The 26,127-nt window shown below is 30.2% G+C and overlaps 1 protein-coding gene across 2 annotated transcripts in view; it reads left to right on the top strand.

Moving 5' to 3' along the window:
- The window catches only part of Frmd5 (FERM domain containing), a 192,649-nt gene that overhangs the window by 137,907 nt on the left and 28,615 nt on the right, over nucleotides 1-26,127 (top strand). For both annotated transcript variants that reach the window (XM_065500555.1, XM_065500556.1), the window contains exon 6: nucleotides 17,324-17,412. In XM_065500555.1, the coding sequence (XP_065356627.1) occupies nucleotides 17,324-17,412 (89 nt within the window). The remainder of the gene's footprint in view (nucleotides 1-17,323; nucleotides 17,413-26,127) is intronic.

The following is a 26,127-nucleotide window of genomic DNA, read 5'->3' as shown; positions in this document are numbered from 1 at the left end:
TTTTTCTTAAAATAAAGTTTAGATATTTTCCTTGAACACCTACTTGGTCGCTTAGTGGGATGCGAGTGGGATATCTATCAAAATAAATATTTTGTAACTCAAAACATAAAATTTTTGACTTTTTTTGCAAAATCAAAAACTTTGTTGACTTTTTTTTTTCAAAATGGACCTTTTTTTAATCTTTTTTTTTAGGTCAAACAAAAGCTTAGATATTATCCTTGAAGACCCTTTTGGTCGCTTAGTGGGATGCGAGTGGGATATCTATCAAAATAAATATTTTTTAACTCAAGACTTACAATTTTGCGAGTGGGATATCTATCAAAATAAATATTTTGTAACGCAAGACATACAATTTTTTAATTTTTTTTTGCAAAATCAAAATTTTTTTCCAATATGGGCCCTTTTTTAATTTTTTTTTTTGCTCAAAAGAAAGCCTAGGTCCATTCCTTTAAGATATTTTTAGTCCCTTAGTGGGATGCGAGTGGGATATCTATCAAAATAAATATTTTGTAAAAATTTTTTAATTTTTTTTTGCAAAATCGAAATTTTTTTCCAATATGGGACTTTTTTTTAAAAATTTTTTTTGCTCAAAAGAAAGCTTAGGTCTTTTCCTTTAAGACCTATTTTGTCACTTAGGAAGATGTGAGTAGGATATCTATTAAAATAAAAATGTTGTAACTCAAGACATTCAATTATTGACTTTTTTTTTGCAAATTCGAATTTTTTTTCAAAATGGGCCCTTTTTTAAAAATTTTTTTTTAGTCAAAAGAAAGCTTAGGTCCATTCCTTTAAGATATTTTAGGTCTCTTAGTGGGATACGAGTGGGATATCTATCAAAATAAATATTTTGTAACTCAAGATATACAATTTTTGATTTTTTGGCAAAATCAAAAACTTTTTTGACTTTTTTTTAAAATGGGCCCTTTTTGTAATTTTTTTTTTTTGCTATAAAGAAAGCTTATGCCTATTCCTTTAAGATGGTTTTGATCGCTTAGTGGGATGCGAGTGGGATATATATCAAAATAAATGTTTTGTAACTCAAGACATACAATTTTTGTGTTAAAACATTTATTTTGATAGATATCCCACTCGCATCCCACTAAGGGACTAAAAATATCTTAAAGGAATGGACCTAGGCTTTCTTTTGAGCAAAAAAAAAATTAAAAAAGGGCCCATATTGGAAAAAAATTTTGATTTTGCAAAAAAAAATTAAAAAATTGTATGTCTTGCGTTACAAAATATTTATTTTGATAGATATCCCACTCGCATCCCACTAAGGGACTAAAAATATCTTAAAGGAATGGACCTAAGCTTTCTTTTGACTACAAAAAAAATTTTAAAAAAAGGGCCCATTTGGAAAAAAAATCGTATTTGCAAAAAAAAAAGTCAAAAATTGTAAGTCTTGAGTTAAAAAATATTTATTTTGATAGATATCCCACTCGCATCCCACTAAGCGACCAAAAGGGTCTTCAAGGATAATATCTAAGCTTTTGTTTGACCTAAAAAAAAAGATTAAAAAAAGGTCCATTTTAAAAAAAAAATGTCAACAAAGTTTTTGATTTTGCAAAAAAAGTCAAAAATTTTATGTTTTGAGTTACAAAATATTTATTTTGATAGATATCCCACTCGCATCCCACTAAGCGACCAAGTAGGTGTTCAAGGAAAATATCTAAACTTTATTTTAAGAAAAAAAAAAAAAAAAAAAAAAGAGAAAAAATTTAAAAAAAAAGTCAAAAAAGTTTTTGATTTCGGAAAAAAAATATTAAAAATTTTTTATTTTTTTTTTTAAATATTTTTTTTCGAAAGATCGAAGAAATAGCTATCTATACGATTTGGGACACATTTTGCTAAGAACAATAGGTAATAAGTTACATGGATAAGAAAAAACCCCTGTTTGACCAAATTGTCAAAATTTTACCCCCTATAACTCAGAGAGTTCTCGACCGATGTTGTTGAAAAATTGTGTCTGAGTTACTATCCAATAGAGCTAACCTTGGTGCAAATTTCATCCCGATCGGAAGACATCGATTTCAAAAGTTGGTTCACTTGACATGAAATGCCCCATATATGTACATGTTATTGCAATTAATCTGAACGAACAATGAAGTAGTTTAATTCAATTCATGTTATTGTTACAATAAATTATGACGTGTTTACTTAAATTTTCAAATAAAAAATTATGTCTATTACTTCTAAAAATATTTTTATATGCAGAAAAACTTCTCTCTACATCAGCTGAATTTAGAGGTACATATTTAAATGCTAAAACTTCTTGTAAGTTGTACATTGTAGTTGAATTAACTTTAGAACCATTTAGCTGACAACAAATATTTTGCATTGTTTCCAAACACCTTTGTTTTTTCAATAATTCGTTTAATTTTAGTTTGAACAATAAATTTGGTATCGCAATTAGGTACATTGTCGATACTTTTAACTGTATCGCTAAGTATTTTAATTTGTTCATTGAGGGAAAGACCACAAGTTTGTAATTTTTTAATATTATTTGGAATAAATCCATAATTGGATTCTATAAAAACTAAATCTGTTTTTATTTCAGATTTTCGTAGAGTTTCTTTCGCGATCATAATCAATTGAGCTTCATCTTTTAAACAATCTAGTACTTCAACAATTTTTTCGTAATTATTGGCATAATAATTTACTGCCTCAATCCATGTTCCCCAACGAGTTATTATTGGTTCAGGAGGGAGAGGAAGATCAGGATTAATTTCTCTAAATGTTTCTACTCTACATGGAGCTTTCAAAAACATTTTTTTACATTTGAAATTATTTTGTTCACATTTTCGTATGAATCCCTAATAGTTTCACAAACTCGATGGAGAGCATGCGCTAAACATGTAACATGCGTTATTTTTGGATAAAAAGTTGCAATGGCTTTTGCAGCTTTCATCATGTATGGAGCTGCATCGGTTACAAAAAGTAATACCAATTCTTTATTAAAGTTGGGATCCAAGATTTTAATAGAATCGTCAATAGTTGATTGATTTGTTTTATCTAAGACTGCGGTGTTTATTAAAAACCTTTTTTTTGCAGTTTCTTCATTGGGACTTAAAATACCAACAATGTTTCTTCCTTTCTCATCCATTGTTTCATCTATCGATATCCATATATATTGATGTTTTAATGATTTCTTCATAGCTTCAATACAATTTGTGTAAAGTCTATCGACGTGGATTCCGAAGGAACTTTGTGGTCTGAAAATTGTTCGAAAAGTTGTTTAATGCTTGTATTTCTGAGTTTATATAACGGAATATCGGCGGACACGAAGGCTTCGCATAATTTTTTTTGGAACAAAATATCTTTAGAAACTTGTGATGCTGACTCCGCCAAAAATTACTGCGAATTTTCTTTTTTTATTCGCCGTTCCTTTAACTCGGTATGTTTTGCGCTCTCTATATGTTGCTTTACTAAAAAAGCTCTGGTGGCGGACACAGATTTGTTGCATATAGTGCAAAGTAGTACTTTACCATCCGTTTTAAAATCTGAATTTTCCTTTAAAACTTCTCTCAATTTGGATGATTTGTTTTGGCATTTTCTGAATAATGAAAACAATTAATAACAACTAATTTATTTTATTGAAAATACTTACATCTTTAAATATTTCTCCCAACTAATAAAAATATATTTAAAAATTTTTATTTTTTGAGGTGCCACAGTTACTACCAAGAAATTGCAGTTCAATTTAAAAAAATTTGTATTTTTTGACAGGTCGTTAACACTTGTAAAAAAATGGATTGGTAACAGTTATAAAAAAGAGGAGTTTGAAGTGCGTACGTACTGACCCTAAGGTTGTAGCAGTTCAATAGCAACAAAATAAAAATACAAAAACAATATGTACTTTTGGATGTTATTTAAAGCTAAGTGTACTCGGATGTCAGATTTTAAAACATTGTCAGAAAAATGCTCAGAAAATGGTTAACACAACCATGTGAACTTATGTTGAAACATATGGTTGTTAATCATTTTTGCGTTAGTGCAAAAGTGTGAATGTATTGCGTTTTTCGAACTGTTACTTGCATGTGTAAACGCTAGGTTATTGAACATTTTTCTGACAACGTTGTAAGATCTGAATGACGTGTACACGTAGCTTAAGAAACATTTTTTAAAAATATAAAAATTATTGTAAAAAAATTCAGGTAAAATATGCATTATAAATATGCAGTTATGAGTAAAATATGCAAAAATATGATATAAAAGGGAAAATATGCAAAAATATGCTGTAAAGAGCAAAATATGCAAAAATATGCACTAACAAATCGATGCCAAAACTCTTAAAATTATCTGAAACGGATAAATAACTAACTCATATGTTTATAAGACGCACAGCAAAAAATATGATATTGCATATTTTTGGTTGCCCTGGTTATCATATAACAAAGACAATGATAGACATTTATGGACAGCAAATGTATGTATCACCTGTTCAAAGCGATGATGATAATGTTTACGAAATACAAATGGAGCAACAATTTAAAATCGAATTAGAATATTCAATCAATATTGAAAAAGTAATACCTACTAAACATTTAAAATCAACTGCTGAAAGTCGTTTTAAGCGTGAATTAGCTTTATTTGAAGCAAGTATCAATCAGATTTATAGTTTTCACGGGAATTTCCGGGTCTGGAAATCCCGGGAATTCCGAACAATTTTCAATCACGAAATCCCGGGAAATTCTTCGAGAATTCCCGGGAATTACATTCTTTAGTTTTATGTGAAGTTTTTTGAACATGGCTTTCTCTAAAAGATGATTAAAGCTTCAAAATAAATGCAGAAGATTCATTCAACAAAAAAGATTTAACCCAAATAGAACAATAACAAGTTCATTATTCGATTTATTCCAAAAACTCGTAAATGTTCATAGCTGTCACAGAATTCTATTCCGACCGAAAGTGGAATTATTTTAGTATTTTGCTTTTTCACAAAGAGTAAAACAAACATTTTTGGAATAAAACCCCCTTCAGTGGAATTGAATTTTGTTTAATATTATTGGGTTTTCTTCAAGTTTTAACACTTTCCGTACCAAACAATTTCAAAATTTGCGTACTCAAAATACTAAAGTAAATCGCGCAAAAACATATTACAAAATGAAAAAGAAATAACGCATAATATTGCGACATTTAAAACAGTGAGAAAAAACCGTACATAATATATAAATGTTTCTACAAAATACGTTAAATAGGTTTGTATATAATAGGGTATTCGATTTATTCGATTTTTCTCTTGTTCGAATAAAACGAATAATTCGAATAAGAGATTTTAACTTGTTCGAATAATTCGATCACACTTTTAAAATTAATCGAATTATTCGAATTATTTAAATCTTTTTAAAAAAGTAAAGAATGAAGTTTTGATGTCGGTTTTTTAATATTTTATTGTTAAAGAAAAACAAAAAATAACGTTAAAGTTAACAATTCAAGTATTGATAATGTTAAAAAACATTCGAAAACAAGGTCCATCATTAAATTTTTAACAGAAATATTCTGATCAGATTAACTCCCGAACAATCTACAAATCAATTGACTAGCAAACCCATTGCTTTAAACAATTTGAGCTAGTTGGACATGATCCTGAATTCAAATACATTATAAACGTATTAAGAACTTTTTTATGTCGATCATTAATTCGGGTATTAAATTAAGTAACTAATTCTTTAGTAAATTAATTATTCACTATTTCTTAATTATTTATAACAAATTGTATTATACATCAAGCTCTATCAACGTTGCCGAATCTTTGCTTAATAAAGTGGTCTTGGGGAATTACACAACAAAGGGAATCTGTCCAAAGTTTGATATCATTGTCAGTGAACGTGGCTAATTTGAAGTCGGGCAGTTCATGATTGACGCATTTACAAATACACAAAAAGTTTATTACCGTGTTAGACAAAGATGTTAAATGATGTTCAAAATCTTGTTTTGTTGCATTCTTGCAACAAAACGTTAATTTGCAATATTTGTGTTTATCATTCGATTTATTAAATATTTTGCAACACTTACGTACGCGGTTAATAACATCACTTATATTTATATATATATATATATATATATATATATATATATATATATATATATATATTTTAAGATCATGGCCTTCATCTATTTCAATGTAATCATTATAAATGTCATCCTCAATATCACTTTCGACAACCGTTTCAAAATCATATTCTCCATCACATTCAACTCCACGTTAATCTAAGTTAATATGTTGATTATTAATTGCTATTCTTCTAATATTTCGCCAGCTAAATAACAAATATTTTATTTCGTACCTTTTATTTTTATTGGTTCAAGACCTAAGTTAAAAATTTTGAAAGATTTATTTTTAGAATTGTAACTTCTTGGAGTAATATTTATATATTTATAGAAGGAGCTATCGGAACACTCATCTACAGTGATCGAAAGTCCCTTTGTCTTTAGTTATTTTTCGAATTTCAGAAACAATACAATTTTTGTGAGTCATTATTACTTATTTAAATTTGAAATTATGAAAAATTTTAATAAATTTAATAAATTTAAATATATATGAACATTTATTCGTTTTATTCGATTATTCTACATAAAATTGTTCGAATTATTCGTTATTCGAAAATGGCCATTTTTAAATTGTTCGAATAATTATTCGTAAGAAATTATTCGATTAATCGAACGATCATTAGTCGAATGAATACCCTAGTATATAACCAAAATTAGAAATCGAGCCAGTTTATCTCTTTATATTAATTTTTTGCTGGATTTGTTTTATTTGTATTACATTTTAAAACCAGACATTTTTTTAGTTTTTAACAAAGTCTACATTCTTAAAATTGAATAATTTGTTCTAGCCGGGAATTCCCGGGATCCCGGGAAATTTCAAAAAAGTGCGGGAAAAGAAAAACTCTAATCAGATTGTCTTTATAATGCTTTACTGAAATTAAGCCAACATCTGTGAAAAGCTAAAGAGTTTTCTCGCTGTCTAAAAACTTTGCCACTAAAATAAGAAATCGGATGTAAAATGTCTTGTTGATTGAATTAGTTATTATGATAAATCATCGCCATAGAATTATTTCTATGACGAACATATATCATTATTTCTATGAAATAATACATAATTTTATAGTAACAAATGATCTCCAAATATTCCAACTAAATTTTTTTTCATATACATTTCGCAAACGTTTGCAAAATGTACAAAACAAATCAAAATTTTTCTATTGTATTGTACATGAGCAAAAACAAAACAAAAAATTTTCAAGTGACAAAGAGAGAAAACGAAACGATTAGCTTTTCACTCATCTTCATTATTTAATTCACCGTTACAATCGTACGTTTGAGTACGACCAAACGTTTATTAAACGTTTTTTATCAGAATGTTTCAATATTGTTCTTACTCTTTTCTTTTTTAGCTGCGTACGTTTATATTAATGTACAGTTTGCGCTCATGAGCAAAAACAATACAAAACAAAATATGACAATCATTCTCATAGCTTTTGTTTGGTTTTTGTTTTAGTCACTGCAAAGAACAAAACAAAACGATTGCAAACGTTTCGATTTGTTTATTTCCGTACTCTGGTTATACGGGAATACAAAATTAATATTATAGTAAGAATTGTGCAAAATTTCCCAATTGTTGTTGGTTGCTTAGGCCAGATCATCAGGAAACCTTTTCCCAAAAGGCTTTAGAAAAACTATTAAAGATATTATACTAATCAAACTATGTATATAGTGAATGAGAATTACAGACACTCAAGCTTTATTTGTAAAAATATCAAAGCTTAAATAAAACACCAAGAATAAACAGTGGCCCATAATCATAGTCAGAAATAAAGTATATTTTAAAAGAAATAAAGTCGTCTTAAGAGTGGACTTTAGGTCTACCATAGACAAGATAAAATATACTTTTGACGTTAAAGTCGACTGTAAATATAAAACTAGCTGAAGCTGTTTTTAACAAGTGTGTCAAGATAGCAACGATATTTAGCAACGCACAGTGGGGCAGAATCGAAATTTTTTGGAAATAAATCTGGCATTTCTAAACGGCTGGTCCGATCGGGATAAAATTTGAGTTGGGTGTAGCCAAGGAGTATTCGAGTTTAAGTTATTAAAATGGGCCCTACAAATAATCCAGGGGTGGCGCTATGGGGGCTCAAAGTAGGGTACCTGCGACATGTAAAATTTTTAAGCACGTGCCATTTTTTTGTTTCCCATCCGATTTCAAAGAATTTTATATTTTTGGAAAGCGCTCGGCTAGATCTTGCGTTTGCTATTTATCTCTTATAATTTCCAAGTTATAGGCATTTCAAAATTGAAATTTTAAAATTTTGCCATACCTTTTTTTAAAAACATAGGGCGCACTTTTGGACCGAATGGACTCGAATTTTTTTTGTTAGTTAGACAACTAAATTACCAACAATATACAAAAGATTTCAGAGCAATATCAATTACGAATCCAAAAATAACAGATTTTCAATTTAAAAATTCAAAAAATAGTATATTTTTGGTGTTTTTTGGACAAAAAGGTGACATAACTCTTTTTTTTATTAAAAAACAACTTTCTTTAAGATCATATAACAATTTTATGTTTTTCTATAAAGTTTCTTTACGGATAACATTTTGGTATAAAAAACATGTCCTATTTTTCGAACATGTCGGCCCTACGCCCTTTGAAAATTTACCTATTTTTTTTATCAAAATTTCAACTTTGGGCCACATGTTCTAAAATCCCAAAGCTGGGATCAGAAAAAGGAAAGCAGTTTTGGAAACCTTGATGTGTTCCCTAAAGTATTTTCCCAGCCCCGAAGGAAATGTGGACCCTATAGACAAAATTATAAAAAATACCATTTTTGGGATTTTCGCTTCAATTTTTAGGAATTGCGGGATTCCCTTTGACCTTTTGACAAGTTTTTTTACACCTTGTTATTTACAATGAGAAACTTAAAAATTTAATTGAGTTTCGTTAATAAATAAAGATTTTATTACATATTACATATGCATTGAGTTTCTAAAACTAAAATTTATATCAAAATTTTAATAGGATTGCAAATATTAGGAACAATTTGATCCATATTTTTCCGAACTATATTTTTTTGTTTAGATAAGTTAATTTTTGGTCTTACAAAAAAAATTTCAAGTCAATATCTCAATTAGGTTCAAAAATATGCCACTTTAAAACTCCGTCCTTCAAAAATATTGCACTTTTTCATACCAAAAAATTTCGATTCTGCCCAACTGTGCAACGCCGGAATTGAAAATGAAAAATTTTATGGGAATTTACAAAAACGAAAATTAAAATTCCATGGAACGTGGGCAGTGCCACGGGAACAGCTATATGGGAGATGGTAGTATACATACTATAGATTAAAAAAAGCTAACCGCGCAAGTAATTGGTGGTCCCATTCCTGAGAAAATTGAGTTCCTCCAGAGTGGTCAGAAATATATAGAATTTAATATTCCATGGAACCGAAAAATTGGTTTTTCTTCGAAATCTCGGTTTTTTGCAAACCGGTTAATTTAAAATGTTGATTTTCGGTTAACCGGTTTATCCGGTTTTTATCACTCGGTTAACCGGTTTTTAAAATTTGGGACTAAAATTAATAAATCTCACGTTTTTGTGCATTTTTAATATTCATTGTATACACATTATTGGTCTGAAACCTAAACTGCTGATTTACAATACAACCTCTTTAGATTAATATTTTTAAGAATTACAATGATTCTAAATAGCAGAGTACGATGAGTTTACTTAAAAACTTTTTCAGAATAAATTTAACATAATGAAACTATTAAAAATTAAATTCTCCATAATTCTATAAGTTTAGGCTAATCTTAAGGTAGGATCACACGATTGCCGCAATGCACCAATTATTGGTCTATTTTATACGTCAATCGTGTGATTTCACAACTCATTGGCTCATATGTCAAACCACAACAATATTGTGCTTATTTGGCCCAATCAAATGCAACACTGGTGCGGCAATCATGTGAATGATTGATAGGCAACATGCACCAATAAAAAAGTTAAAAATACAACAATATTTATTGTGTTCTAGTGCGGCAATCAAAGAAGACAATTAGCGCCAATATTAATTTTTGTAAAAGAAATATTCTTTTTGTGAGCCACTCTTTGACCCACATACATCTTTTAACATTTCTTTATTAATTTTTTTATAGGATAATTAAGGCCGACGCAATTTTCGACAATTATTGCCACTATATCGCTTTGCGCCAATTAACGACAATCAAATTTATATAAAATGAGGCAATCATGTGACTGCAGAGAATTTGATTGGGACAATTTCTTTATTGGGCCCCAATTCAGCACAATAAAAATTGTATTAAATTGGTGCATTGCGGCAATCGTGTGATCCTACCTTTACTAATGACTCATTAAAAACTTAGTGACGATTTTACCAAACATTAAATTGAATTCGATGTACATACCTTCTTTCAATAAATTTGACTTCATTAGTGTGTTTTGTTCTTAAAATTTTAATTTATTAATCATTTCATTAGCTTTTCAGAAATATTACAGAAGAGGCAAAAAACGTTCTAAAATGCATTATTTGAAATATTTATGAAATCTGAAATTTAATTAATAAACCAATAATTAAAACAAGTATTATATATTTAGTAATATATTTATACTGAATTCCATTTGACTGAGATAATTTTGAAATTTTTACAAAATAAATGGTCTTAGCACTTTTGTATATTTATAGTTATTTAATATTAACCATTCCGACTACTAAAAATTAAAAATGTTAATGCTGAATATACTTTATTGGACATTTTATGTTTTCTACACATATATGACAGTTAATAGGTTTTAAAAAAAAACAATTTTCGGTTAACCGACAAACCGGTTTTTTAAAAAGTCGGTTTTTTATAAACACTAGGAACGTGGCACTGACCATGGAATATTAAATTCCATTTTTTTCTGACCAATTTGGAGGAACTTAGTTTTCTCTGAAATGGGTCTTCCGATTTTTTGCACGGAAAGCTTTTCTTAATCTATATCATGTATACTTTCGCACATCTTTATTAGATGTGCGCAACAAACGAGGTGCCGATACTGGTTGCCACTGTGCGAATAAAAATAACCGCCATCAAGACGAACAACACTGTAACTAGGGATGCCAAACGGGACTGGGTTTTACAAATCCCGGGATTCGGGATTTTAGAAATGTAAATCCCGGGATTTTTCGGGACGCCGGGATTTTTCGGGACCCCGGGATTTTTCGGGATCCCGGGATTTCGGGATTTTTCGGGACTTCGGGATTTTAGTTAAACGTCAAAAACATCAAATTCAACAATAAAAACTATTATATCATTAATATATTTAAGTAAAAACATAACAAATCAAAAACTAATGCGTTAAATTAAAATAAAATGGTCCATGATTTCCCCTAGCTCCATACAATTGTCCCCCGGAGTACTGTTTGAGCAGTCATAAATATCTTGATTATGCGGTAATCCTTATAAAATTTTGCACAAAATAAGTTGTAAATACTCTGAAATTATACTGTAAAGTACTGCGGAAATCGGGCTACATTTGCCCCTAGTCCCCTTTAGAAAATAACTTGAACATAAATTTCGTAAAAGTGTAAATTGTGTAAAAGCCTGTTAATGCAAGGGAGACGTGCTGCTCTCCGATTCAAATGAAAAAATCTGTCTGCGTTTGGATTTGAAGCGAGATTAGTATTATAAAATTTAGCTTTCTAAGTATTTTGGGTGCTTCAAAAATCTTCCTAAAATATCAAAAATCTCATAATATTTCGGGATTTGTTAATCCCGAAAAATCCCGGGATTCTTTTTTACAAATCCCGGGATTCGGGAAATCCCGATCCCGAAAAATCCCGGGATTTTCGGGATCGGGATTGGCATCCCTAACTGTAACACCGAGAAGATTCAATGTAACAATGTTGAAAAACCTGGAAATCGCAAACCTGTTCACTAACGAATTAGTAGAATACGCCTCAAGTAGCAGAAAACCCTGACCTCCGGCCATGGTCAGGGATATCCTCACGAATGCAGCAGAGAAGCATCTGGGGTTCAAAACTACTACTAGAAATAATGGATTAGTGATGTTACGTGGAATTTAATCCAACAGAGGAAGGTCGCAAAAAGTACTGTCAACACAAGCAAAAAATTGTAATACAGATCGCCGTTTTTTCGTATTCGACCAAGATCTTCAGGATGTAATGTCCTTCTGCTACCTGGGAAGCACAATTGATACAACTGGTGGCTCAGCAGCAGATATATCCAGTCGAATTAATAAGGCACGGAGTGCATTTGCCCAGTTAAATCCGGTTTGGAAATCATCTATTATTTCGAAACGAACCAAAATCCAAATATTTAACTCCAACATAAAATCTACTCTGCTGTATGGATGTGAGACCTGGAACATGGCATCACGTGATACACAATGTCTTTCTCAACAAATGCCTCCGCATGATTTTACGGATTTTCTGGCCAGTGACAATATCCAACAACCAACTTTGGGTGGAGGCAAACCAGCAGCCTATTAAAACAGAAATAATAAAGCGGAAATGGAGCTGGATAGGTCAAACCCTCCGAAAACCAGACGATGACATTGCAAAGAAATGCTTAGACTGGAACCCACAGGGAAGCAGACGAGTTGGGAGACCAGCACATACCTGGAAGCGACAACTAATTACAGTTTATTGGAACCAATTTGTTATGGCCCTATGCTCCCTTGAGGAGTGAAAGGAACATATATATATATATATTAGAGTGACAATCAGTTGTATGGAAAAAAAATTTTGTTAAAATTTTGAAGAGTGCCGGGTGGAATATTGTGACACTAGGCCTAAATGTTAAGTGCTGGAAATTTGAGCCAAATCGGGCAACGATTTCTGGACGCGCATCGAGGTCAAAGTTCAGACATATGCAAAATTTTACTGTTAACATGGAATAAATAGGTGAAACTCGTTAACTTTCTGCATTGTTTTCTAGAAATATGTAGATTTATTTATATTAATGAATATTACATTAAAAAAAGTTTTGGAAATTAACCCTGTATCTCCTTTGGTTCAAAATGACCCAAAAACTGTATTATCGCCAAAATTACAGAAAAATGCAAATTTTTCAGTTTTTGAAAAAAATTTGCTACTAAATAAATATTTTTGCAATTGAATGCAAAAGAATCGAAATATGTACGTAATTATCGTTGTAATGAGATATAAATGACAAAATTTGATTAAAAAATGTTAAAGTTATTACAAATTCGCCAGACCATTACCGTGTTTCAGACCACTTGAACAAAAAATTTAGAAAAAAAATTTAGATATTTCGAGAAAAATTAAAATAAAAGCTCATTTTTACTTAAAATATGTCCATATTTACTTGTATATGAGTTTTTGTCTTCGTAGGATACCGTTAACCTATTCGCAGGTATGGCCAAAAAAAATAATTTTTTTTAACGGCTGTTTCAAAACTCTATTTTCAAATTTTTAAAAATTTTGTTAAACAAATTTCAGATTTTTTCGATCATCACATTGGGGTTTATTGAGATCAAAATAGGGAATAAAAATATGAAAAAATTATGTCAATACCTCTTACAGTTTTTCCGTACCTGCGATTTAAATTTTGCGTTTTTCAAGAAAAACAAATTTTTTGTCCATATTTAGGCGAATGAGTCCAATTTCCTTACTGTTATAAATTTTAAGTAAAACCTATTCACAATATTATAGTCCTTGTAATTTTAAATATGTTCTGAAAGTTTTACTAAAATCGGAAAACGATAACCTTTGAATCGTGAAGGTCAAATGCCAAATTTTTCAATATTTGGAATTTCTAATGAAAAGATAGTGAAATGTTACATATTTTTGGGCCGATTTTCATGAAACTTGAGGAAAATATATATTGGGGTCTAGCATTTACAACAACAGTGCAAAAATGAATTTTAACCTTTAAGAGGACTTGGGGTCAAAATGGTTGTGTTTTTCTTGATTTTAAAAGTTGAGAATAATTTGGACCCCAAGTGCTGCTAAGGGTTAATTTCCATTTTTGTGCTGTTATTTTAAATTCTGGACTTTATGTTATATTTTCCTCAAGTTTCATGAAAATCGGCCCAAAAATATGTAACATTTCGCTATCTTTTCATTAGAAATTCCAAATATTGAAAAATTTGACCTTTGACCTTCACGATTCAAAGGTTATCGTTTTCCGATTTTAGTAAAACTTTCAGAACATATTTAAAATTACAAGGACTATAATATTGTGAATAGGTTTTACTTAAAATTTATAACAGTAAGGAAATTGGACTCATTCGCCTAAATATGGACAAAAAATTTGTTTTTCTTGAAAAACGCAAAATTTAAATCGCAGGTACGGAAAAACTGTAAGAGGTATTGACATAATTTTTTCATATTTTTTTTCCCTATTTTGATCTCAATAAACCCCAATGTGATGATCGATTTTTAAAAATTTGAAAATAGAGTTTTGAAACAGCCGTTAAAAAAAATTATTTTTTTTGGCCATACCTGCGAATAGGTTAACGGTATCCTACGAAGACAAAAACTCATATACAAGTAAATATGGACATATTTTAAGTAAAAATGAGCTTTTATTTTAATTTTTCTCGAAATATCTAAATTTTTTTTCTAAATTTTTTGTTCAAGTGGTCTGAAACACGGTAATGGTCTGGCGAATTTGTAATAACTTTAACATTTTTTAATCAAATTTTGTCATTTATATCTCATTACAACGATAATTACGTACATATTTCGATTCTTTTGCATTTAATTGTAAAAGTATTTATTTAGTAGCAAATTTTTTTCAAAAACTGAAAAATTTGCATTTTTCTCTAATTTTGGCGATAATACAGTTTTTGGGTCATTTTGAACCAAAGGAGATACAGGGTTAATTTCCAAAACTTTTTTTTTAATGTAATATTCATTAATATAAATAAATCTACATATTTCTAGAAAACAATGCAGAAAGCTAACGAGTTTCACCTATTTATTCCATATTAACAGTACAATTTTGCATATATCTGAACTTTGACCTCGATGCGCGTCCAGAAATCGTTGCCCGATTTGGCTCAAATTTTCAGCACTTAACATTTAGGCCTAGTGTCACAATATTCCACCCGGCACTCTTTGAAATCTAAAAAAAAAAAAATCGGCTGTCACTCTAATATATGGGGCATTTCACGTCAAGTGAACCAACTTTTGAAATCGATGTCTTCCGATCGCGATGAAATTTGCACCAATGTTAGTTCTATTGGATAGTAATTCGGACACCATTTTTCAACAAGATCGGTCAAGAACTCTCTGAGTTATAGGAGGTCAAAATTTGACATTTTGGCCAAACAGGTGTTTTTTTTATCCATATAACTTATTACCTATTGTTCTTAGCAAAATGTGTCCCAAATAGTTTAGATAGCTATTTATGCAAACTTTCGAAAAAAAAAAATTAAAAAAATTTAATAAAATATTTTTGATTTTTTTTTTTTAAATGGGCCCTTTTTATTTTTTTTTTATTTTTTTTTAAGAAAGCTTAGGTCTTTTGCGAGTGTGGGATGCGAGTGGGATATCTATCAAAAAAAATATTTTGTAACTCAAGATTTAAAATTTTTGAATTTTTTTGCAAAATCAAAAACTTTTTTGACTTTTTTTAAAAAAATGGACCCATTTTTTAATTTTTTTTTTTTGCTCAGAAGAAAGCTTATGTGTTTTCCTTTAACACCCTTTTTGTCGCTTAGTGGGATGCGAGTGGGATATCTATAAAAAAAATGTTTTGTAACTCTTCTGTCAAACTATGTTTACATTTGTTATTGTAAAGAACATAGTAATATTTTAATTCGCCTTGATTTTGACATTTGTTCTACATTTTAACAAAAACAAAATGCCTGTTGTTTTTGCATTGTTGTATTTGTTGCCTGGACGCACTCACCTTGTAAATTCGCCATGCAACTGAATAAAAAAATATTCAGTTGTTCTTCTGAGGTCACCATCTATAAATTAGCCTTGAAATAACCAAAAAATTAAAACCGCGATATTTTAAAAACAAGAGCTGTCCAAAAAAACTTAAGATAGTTTTGAAAATGAAATGTCCCATATATGTTTTATCAATTACATTTTTCGCTGCAACCAAGGCGAATTTATATACAAGGTGGTGTCGGTGGCGAATTCAGGCAAATACGAGCGAATTTATTAATTTGTTTGGAGTTTGACATGCAAAACAATAAGAACAATAAGTGGTTTCAAATGTCAAACTCCATACATAAAAAATTAATGAATTCGCTTGTATTTTCCTGAATTCGAAACCGACACCACCTTGTATATAAATTCGCCTTGGCTGCAACCAACCAAAATCTTAATTTTTTTCCTCTGTGTTATCAATTTGTTGTAATTATTGTTATTTTGTGTTGTTACCAGAGACCGAAAATAACTGGTTCACTTTCATCTCAATAGTAAATTCGCATTCGCAGCCATTTAAAAATATTTTTTTGTGATATATCACTGAGTGAGTGATTTATTACAGAACATTTTTGGTTACGGATTGAGAGAAACAGAAAAGAAACAAACACAACTAATCTAGATGAGTGATTTATAATTTATTTTTTTCGTAAAGGTTAACTTGTAACTTTTTTTTGCGAATATGAAAAATAAATCGCAAAAATTCATTTGATGCAAATCAACGCTTAAATTTATAAAATTTATTAATAGATTTATAACAAATTAAAAAAATAATTCTCATTTCTGTTACTCATACTTCATATTCATCATATTCTTTCCATAATTTATTAAAAATTAGTAACAATATGTTATTGTATGTAAATGAAAGAGAAAGTAACAGTTATTAAGAACAAGAACAAATGAATTGTTTATCTCACATCAAACCATTAAAAAGCAACAAAAAAATAAATTTCATACCAAAGTACATATTTAAATAAAAATCATTTTAAAACTGTTATTTTCAGTGATTTATTTTTATTACAAAAATATAAATCACAATTTGGATTTTTGGTATATATGGACGAGTTATTTTCGATCTCTGGTTGTTACATATAGTTGCCAGATTTAATAAAAACTATCCCTGTAAATGCTGTTAAATAGCCAGCGAAACGTCGGATAAACTAATTAAATATTATTTTATATACATACCCTAGACCTTGAAAGCGCATATTAGAGGAAATCTAATGAAAATAAAAACAATTGACTTTTTGTTGGTTGAATGTAGATTTAGATTTTGAATGATTTGATTTTTTACCCTATGGTAAAGTGTATAAATATAAAAAGTAATTAAAAAATAATTATTTTAAAAAATATTAATATTTTTGAATTATGTTTCTTTCGTTTAGAAAAAACATACTATTGGATTTAAATGTTCCTCTAACGTCACATGTAGATACCTATGGAGATGCGCAATTGAACAAATGTTATTCTTTACGTAAGTAGAAATACACTTAAATATTTATGTATATATCGTAATATTAATTGCAAACGGGCGTAACTACACTTTTATTTATTTTACTGGAGAGACAAAAAACATATACATATCACACACCCAGTTCAAAATTGACACAACTCAAAAATTTAATTTTTCAGAAATCGAAAATAAATATATACCAATTGAAACATAATGAAGGACATTAGTGTTTTTTTAGCCACAGTTAACAACAACAGAATTAGTGTTTATAAAAAACCGACTTTTTAAAAAACCGGTTTGTCGGTTAACCGAAAATTGGCCTTTTTTAGAAAACCGGTTTTTCGGTTAACCGACATTGAAAAAACCGGTTAAACCGGTTAACCGTCATATATGTGCAGAAAACATAAAAAGACCAATAAAGTAAAATAAGAAAATGTTGCAAGTCCAAAAAAGGACCTATAATATGCAAATGCACTTCTTCTTAGCTGTGATTATTTGTCATTATAAATCATACTAAATATTTAATAAAACTCCATTATCAGATTTCAAAAATTTTAAGAACAAAACGCACTAATGAAGTCAAATTCATTGAAAGAAGGTATGCACATCAAATTCAAGTTAACGTTAGGTAAAATCATCACTAAGTTTATAATGAATCATTATTACGATTTAGCTTAACTTCTAGAATTATGCGGAATTTAATTTTTAATAGTTTCATGTGCAATTTATTGGAAAAAGTTTTTAAGTAAACTCATCGTCTTCTACTATTTAGAATTATTGCAATTCTTAAAAATATCAGTCTAAATAGGTTTGTATTGTAAATCAGATTTCAAATTAGACCAATAATGTGTGTACAATTAATATAAAAATTGCACCAAAACATGAAATTTATCAATTTTAGTCCCAAATTTTAAAAACCGGTTAACCGAGTGATAAAAACCGGATAAACCGGTTAACCGAAAATCATCATTTTAAATTAACCGGTTCGCAAAAAACCGAGATTTCGAAGAAAAACCGGTTTTTCGGTTAACCGGTTTATAAACACTAAACAGAATACACTGATATCTTTTGTATAGATAAACAAGTGTATTATGCATAGTTTAAGCGTAAAATGCATTTTTCGGGTTTATATAACCCGACAAATTAATTTTGAGTTGTGTCACTTTTGAACTGGGTGTGCGATATGTAGGTACTACAATTTCGAACTTATAAGAATTTTGTAAATATGTAACAACAAATTCAAAGCACCATTGTTTACAACAGTGTTAACATACACTCAGAGACTAAAGTTTAAATACACTTCAAAATTATTTAAACTCTTGTCGAGTGAATTTTATCGTATTTATAAGAATTACCGTTATGTTTGTAATGAAGTCTATTTTTTGTTATTGTATTTTGTTATTTATAAAACTAAATAAAACTGTATACTTTAAGTTTTCCTTAAACGTTTACTTTTCTTTAAACAATAAATATTTGAGGCGTATTTAAACTTTAGTCTCTGACTGTACATGTGTTTGTCTTGTATGTTTTCATACGGAGGTGTAGTTACACCTTTTTGCATTAAGAAATACATGCACTTGTAGTTACGTCCGTTTGAATTTTTTTAATAAAGTCGTTGTTATTGAATAATTACACTGTGCTTGAAATTGACACTTTTTTTCTGTCAAGAAGGGCACCCAGAGGTGCTAACCGTTTTTTTAGGTTAGCTCGTATTTTCGAGATATACTGTTATTTTGAAAATGAAGGAGGTTGCACAACATATATTCGCATAATTCAAAAACGGTTTAGTTTCTTGAATAAACTGAAAAAATCGAAGTTCCGCAATAAAATTATCTTTAAATAAGGCTTAACACATTGGCAAAAAAAAATTTTTTTTTAGAAAAATTTCGAAATTTTTGGTTTTTAAAACGGCATTAAAAATTGGAAAATTCATATAAGCTCTTAATTTTTTCACACATCGCGATTGAAGACACCAAGCTCGGGGCTATGATATCCCTTTGCACAATATTGAAGAACATATTGGGACATACAAAATAAGTCTTAATATTTTGAAAGCAGCTATGCGATTTCAGAAAAAGTTGTCTAAAGTTGAAATTTATATAAAAAATACGTCTACTTCGGAAGGCTCTGGGCCACGCAATAATACGAATTTTGATATTATTTAGCTTTTATAATATTTCCCGAAGTGTTGTCTTTCAGACAAATATTTATTTATTTATTGATCTATTAACTTATACTTATAAATACACTATTTATCTTTTTCTTATTTTCTGTATAATTTAAAATTAATGTAAGTACTTTTTTGGAAAAAAATGGCGAAAAAACGACTTTTTTATTTTTTTTAAGTTTGAATGCACATAACTTTTGACTCAGTAGAGGCTTTTAAACAATTCTTTCTTACTATTATTAATACATGTCTTGTTAATTAAAATATTTATATATATATTATATTTCAAGAAAATCGGGAAAGAATTGGATCCGTTATTAGCAAAAACCAGACTAAGGTGGGTAAATAAAATAAAATTTTACTTTTCAAATGCGATTAAGAAATTAAAGCAATGTTTTTTGTAGATCTCGTCTAGTACATTCCACATATAGCCACGGGAAATTTTATTAAAATTGGGCTATTCGTTTAGAAGTTATAGATTTATTTCCACTTTTTTTTCAAATCCCCCACTGTGCATCGTCAGTATACCGAACATTTTTTAACAAAAAAATTAGTTAGGAGCAGAGTTCGAAAATAAACCGTACCTTATTCGTACCGTACATTTGAAGAACACATTCCCTTCCTCTGTTTTTAGTGTTTGCGCACATATACAAATACAATACACCGTACACTACGTTTGTGAGATGATGTTCGCAAACACTACGAATAAGGTACGAAATATTCTACAGATTCACTACCTCTTAGCGTTTATGTACTTTTTGAAATGTACACTACGTTTAGTGTTGTTTTTGGCGTACATGTAGTGAACTTTTTAGGGAAGATTTTAGCGTACACGTAGTGAACTTTTTAGGGTACATGTAGGTAGCGAAGATTTTAAAGTACATGTACGGTTTCATTTATTTGTATTGTCGATTAGAAATATGTATGTGCATGTCGTTGTTAAATTTTTCATTATTTATGTGAGTAAATTTGCATGAGTAAATCCTTTGTTATACCCTTCACCATCAGTGGCAAGGGTATATATAAGTTTGTCATTCCGTTTGTAATTTCTACATTTTTCATTTGCGACCCCATAAACTATATATATTCTGGACCTAAATAACTTACAAACATAATTGATACATCAAAATCTCTGGAATTCTTCCGGCTCGGTTGCTATTTAAAATCGAGAAAATTGGTCCACAAATGGCCGAGATATAAGCAAAACACCCAAAAACCCATGTATTTTGTTAGTGTTTCATGAAATCATGTACATATGTATATACTTTTGTTTTCTTTTTATTATAATAAAAAGAAAACAAAAGTTTAGTTGTGTGTATATTAGAGTGCTCCAAGATTGTATGGACGAAAAAAATTTTCTAGGTACAGGCTGTCCCACCCTCTAGAATGGTTCTATGTATTGTAGAAACTCGTTGTGTAAAATATTAGGATGCTAGGATAACGCTAACTGGTGCCGCAACGACGCTGAAGTTTTGAGGTGCATTTACAAGGGGAAAAATTAAATTTTTTCAGTTTTTGTTAAAAATTTGGCATTAAATAATTACTTTTGCAATTTAATTTAAAATAATCGAAATGTACACGTAATTGTCGTTCTAATAAGATATAAAAGACAAAAATTGATTAAAAAATGTTAAAGTTATTAAAAAATCGCCAGGCCATTAACGTTTCTCAGGCCACTAGAACAATGTAGAAACAAAATTAACATATTTTGAGAAATATTCAAATAAAAGCACATTTTTACTTAAAATATATCCATATTTACTTGTTTGTGAGTTTTTGTCTTCGTAGGATACCGTTAACCTATTCGCAGGTATGACCAAAAAAATAAAATTTTTTAAAGGCAGTTTCAAAACTCCTATTTCAAATTTTTAAAAATTTTGTTTGATCATCACATTGGGATTTATTGAGAACATAATAGGGAATAAAAATATGAAAAAAGTATGAAAATACCTCCAAATTTTGAGATTTTCGTAACGTTTTCCGATTTAAGTAAAACTTTCAGACTATATTTAAAATTACCTGGAATATACAATTCTGAATAGCTTTTGCTTAAAAATCATAACAGTAAAGAAATTTGGCTCATTAATCCAAATATGGCCAAAAAAAATAAAAAAAATGTACTTTTATTTTAATATTTCTCAAAATATGTTAATTTTGTTGCTACATTTTTTGTTCTAGTGGCCTGAGAGACATTAATGGCCTGGTGATTTTTTAATAACTTTAAAATTTTTCAACCAATTTTTGTCTTTTATATCTTATTAGAACGACAATTACGTGTACATTTCCATTCTTTTAAATTAAATTGCAAAAGTAATTATTTAATGCCAAAATTTTTACAAAAACTGAAAAAATTGCATTTTTTTCCCCTTGTAAATGAACCTCAAAACTTCAGCGTCGTTGCGGCACCAGTTAGCGTTATCATATCATCCTAATATTTTACACAACGTGTTTCTACAAAACATGGAACCATTCTAGAGGGCGGACGGTCAAAATTCGCAATTTTATTTTTTTGGAGCCCTCTAGTGTATATATGTATTAAAGGGCTGCACAAGCACATTCATATGCTAATCAAGACATTCACCAGCACAACAGTTACTGGCATACCTAAACACGGGCGGCAAGCGTTTTTTAGTTGTCAAAAATTCTCATGCCCATACAATTTGTATGTAGCATACCGAAATAACGCGGCGGCAACGCTTTGCAATTGGAAAATCCAATTTTGACAGCGCGTTTAATAGTGAAATTAGTTGCAAAACACAACAAATGTATACAAATAAATAAAGAAGGAAAACAAATAAGCAAAAAAAATATATTTGTTATTTGAAAAGGGAGGTAAGTGTAAATAATCAGGGTTGTTATATTTATTTTTTTGATAACCCTGTTTTTATTGTTTGACGTAGCGTTGCCGCTGTTGTTTAGGTATGGCATTTCAGCGTTAAAGCTAAGCGGAAAAAACGTTCCGTCTTACGCTTTTTTTTAGGTAGGCCAGTTACTTCAGAGCGTTGGGCTTTTATTTACAAAACGAATGAGTGTGAATGAGGAACAATAACAACCAACGACAGAACAAAACAACAGAGTATAGAATGAGAGACAGTATCTGACAATAAGAGTAAATATACAACGAGGTAATGGTATGTGATTTCAGGTCACAATGAAGTAGTGCACATAGATGTTTTTTTATTATTAAATGTTCGTGTGTATAGGAATTTATAAATTCTAGGAATAAGATTTTATTGTTTTACAAAATAAAACAAAACGTAAAAACTGTACCACTTCCAAAAAACAGCAAAAAAAACACACGTTAGGCCGCACAAATTCACACACATTGAAATGCACACATAGAAAAATTCATTCATGAAAACAAAAATAATTCGAATGATTCGAATAATTTTTGCTCATAACATTGAAAATGTAAAACAAATACGCGGCAGCGCATGGTAGCATACGATCGTATACCAAGGCGAATTTATACAAGGTGGTGGTAGTTCTACAAAAACAACAAATGGTCTTAACAAATGTCAAAAAACAGAAATTAAAAATTAATCAAATATGTATTAAAACTAAATATAGTGTAGATAATTGAATATTAGCTTAGAATATGTAGATATTGAAGTATAAAAACAAGCTTTGACAGGTGTTAGAACCAAACAAGCGAAAAAAGAGTAATCAGCTGATTGACTGACTCCACCTTGTATACATTCGCCTTGATCGTATACATATCAAACTCACATTCGTTTTATTTTTGTTGCGCACAATACTCATTCACTTTTCAATGTGTATATGTTATAGAGTACAAGGCTTGTACTACAAGCGTAGGAATTTTACAGTGTTGTCGAGTGAAGTGAAGCAGGTCATTCAGTGAAGACGACAAAATGAATGTGCTTGTGCAGCCCTCTAATATGTACTGCAAAATTTAAGTGAAATCGGATAACTAGAACACGTGCCGGAAATCGATTGAAAGTTGTAAAATTGGGTAAATAATGGTACCTTTTTCGATATCTTAAAACATTTTCAATAAACCTAAGCTTCCAGAGAAAATTATATTTCTAACAAGGTATAAAGCATGAACATCGAGTTAAAAATAACCAAGTTATTAGCATTTCACTACGTCATATATTCAAGAAAAACGACATTTTTGTATTATTTGCTCACTGTTTTGCATGCAAAAGTTATGTAAACAACTATGTCAATAATAGAAATGCGAGTAAAATATGAGTAAACTAGCACTTTTTGATCAATATTTGGTCAGATAAAACTCGTATAACTTTGTTATTTTTCATTCGAAATTATTGTTTTATACCTTGTTAGAAAGATAATTTTCTCTTTTTTAAGATATAGGATAAAGTACCATTATTTACCCAATTTTACAACTTTCAATCGATTTCCGGCACGTGTTCTACACAGAGAAAACAGATTTGTGATAGCAACCGAATTTGTTGCCAATCGAATAATTGCAAACATAGAATTTTTCAGTTCTAACAACAGAAAGTCAGTTGATAAAGAAGAATTTCAGTTGAGGGAAACAAACTTTAGTTACCCCTTCCAAAATATTGTAGCCACAACTGTAAAATTCGGTCACTAAGACAGAATCAATTGATTGGCAACAAATTCTGTTGCTATCACGAATCTGTTTTCTCTGTGTAGTTATCCGATTGCACTTAAATTTTGCAGTAGTTAGTTTTAGCTGCTAATGAACAAAATAAGACCCATCCAAAGCAAATCTATTTTTTAAGGGCATGTCTAATGTAGATGTGTGTAATACACATTGAGTATATTAGAGTTGTGTAGCTCATGAATGACCTAGTTCAATTGAGCTATTCACTCAACTGAGCGAAGTGAATCATTCATCATACTGACAAGGTTGCCAATTTAGCCATTTTCCGGCTAGATCTAGCGATTTTATTTACATTTAGCCATAAAAAAATGGCTAGATTTAATCTAGCCGGAAGATCTAGCCATTTTATTTTGTCCTAGCCTTTTTTATTTTAAACTTTTCGTGAATTTTTTTTAAAAATAAGACATTATTTTTCATCAAATGACAAAGAAACAGTCTTTTTTTAAAAAAAATCTTATGTAGAGGATTTGATGAGAACAGGCTGCGAAATTGTTTCCAAAGCAAACACATCAATCATATTCAAAAATCTATTTTACATTTATTTAAGGGATCCGATTTGGTTTATAAGTGCCCAGAAATTCGTTTAATTTATCAAAAAGGAACCAATTTTTATTGATATTACAATTTTTTAATCTGCTAAGAAATGTAATATTTTATACAAGGTGGCGCAAAAGTAATCCTCCTATCAGAAAATGCTATAAATTTTGCGATTGGCCCCTAATGTCAGTTCTGTTTTGACATTTGTGTAGTAAACACATGCGAAATTCACGTTAATAAACAATGTTACGCTACACTGCTCCAGAACGCGGAATATTGCTGACTATTTATTTGACCAATCGGTCGGTGACTTCATCAAAAATAATCATGAGTGATGAGGCCCATTTCCATCTTAGCGGGTACGAAAATAAGCAAAATTTACGCTTCTGGGGCACTGAAAATCCGCGTGTAACCCACGAAGAGCCATTACACCCGCTCAAAGTCACTGTATAATGTACTGTTTTCGCTGGAGGAGTCATCGGACCTTTTTTCTTCGAATACGTTGCGGGCCAAACGGTTACTGCGAATGGTGAGCGCTACAGAGCAATGATAAACGAGTTCTTTTTGCCGCTACTTGATGAATTGGGATTGGAAAACATGTGGTTCAACAGGACGGTGCAACGGCACACACTGCACGTGCCACAACCGATATGCTGAATGATGTATTTCCCGGGCGCCTAATCTCCCGTTTTGGCGATTTGCACTGACCAGCAAGATCGCCTGATCTGACCGCTCCAGACTTCTTTTTGTGGGACTTTTTGAAGTCGCGGGCTTATTTCAACAAGCCTCAGACTCTTGCAGTTCTTAAAGACAATATCCGTCAAGAATGTGAGGACCTTACGCCGGAAGTTTTGGCCAAAGTGATGGAAAATGCCATAAAAAGGGCTCAAATGACAATCAACTGTGGCGGCGGCCATTTACATGACATCATATTCTCGACTTGATGTAAAAAAAATTAAAAGACCAAATAAAAATAATCCACAAGAAGAATCAAAAAACATCGGAAGTTTACTTTTGCGCCACCTTGTATACTAACTAGCTGACCCGACAGACGTTGTCCTGTCCAAGCAACAACAGCATACATGAAAACCAATGTACACATTTTTTATACAGATCGAGAAAATTTATCATTCCATCACATATCAAAAAATCTGGTCAATGTTGTAGATGGCGGTCGATCAACCATTTTAATAAAAAATAGCCAAATCGGTCCAGGCGTTCAGCGATTTTAGATATATCGAAAAAAAGTGGGCGTGGTAAATTTTTCTTACGAATTTTACTACGAACATTTAAAAACAAATTAGCCAAATAGCCGTTTTCCGATTTTAGATAAATTGAAAAACTTAAATTGGATACGAACATTTAAGCAAAATATTGGCCAAATATAAATCAAAAAAAGTGGGCTTGGTCAATTTTT

The sequence above is a fragment of the Calliphora vicina genome, chromosome 2 (genome assembly GCF_958450345.1).
Source record: "Calliphora vicina chromosome 2, idCalVici1.1, whole genome shotgun sequence".
NCBI classification, from domain to species: Eukaryota; Metazoa; Arthropoda; class Insecta; order Diptera; family Calliphoridae; genus Calliphora; species Calliphora vicina.
The sequence above is the reverse complement of the archived record's forward strand: the minus strand, read 5'-3'. Positions and strand labels throughout refer to the sequence as shown.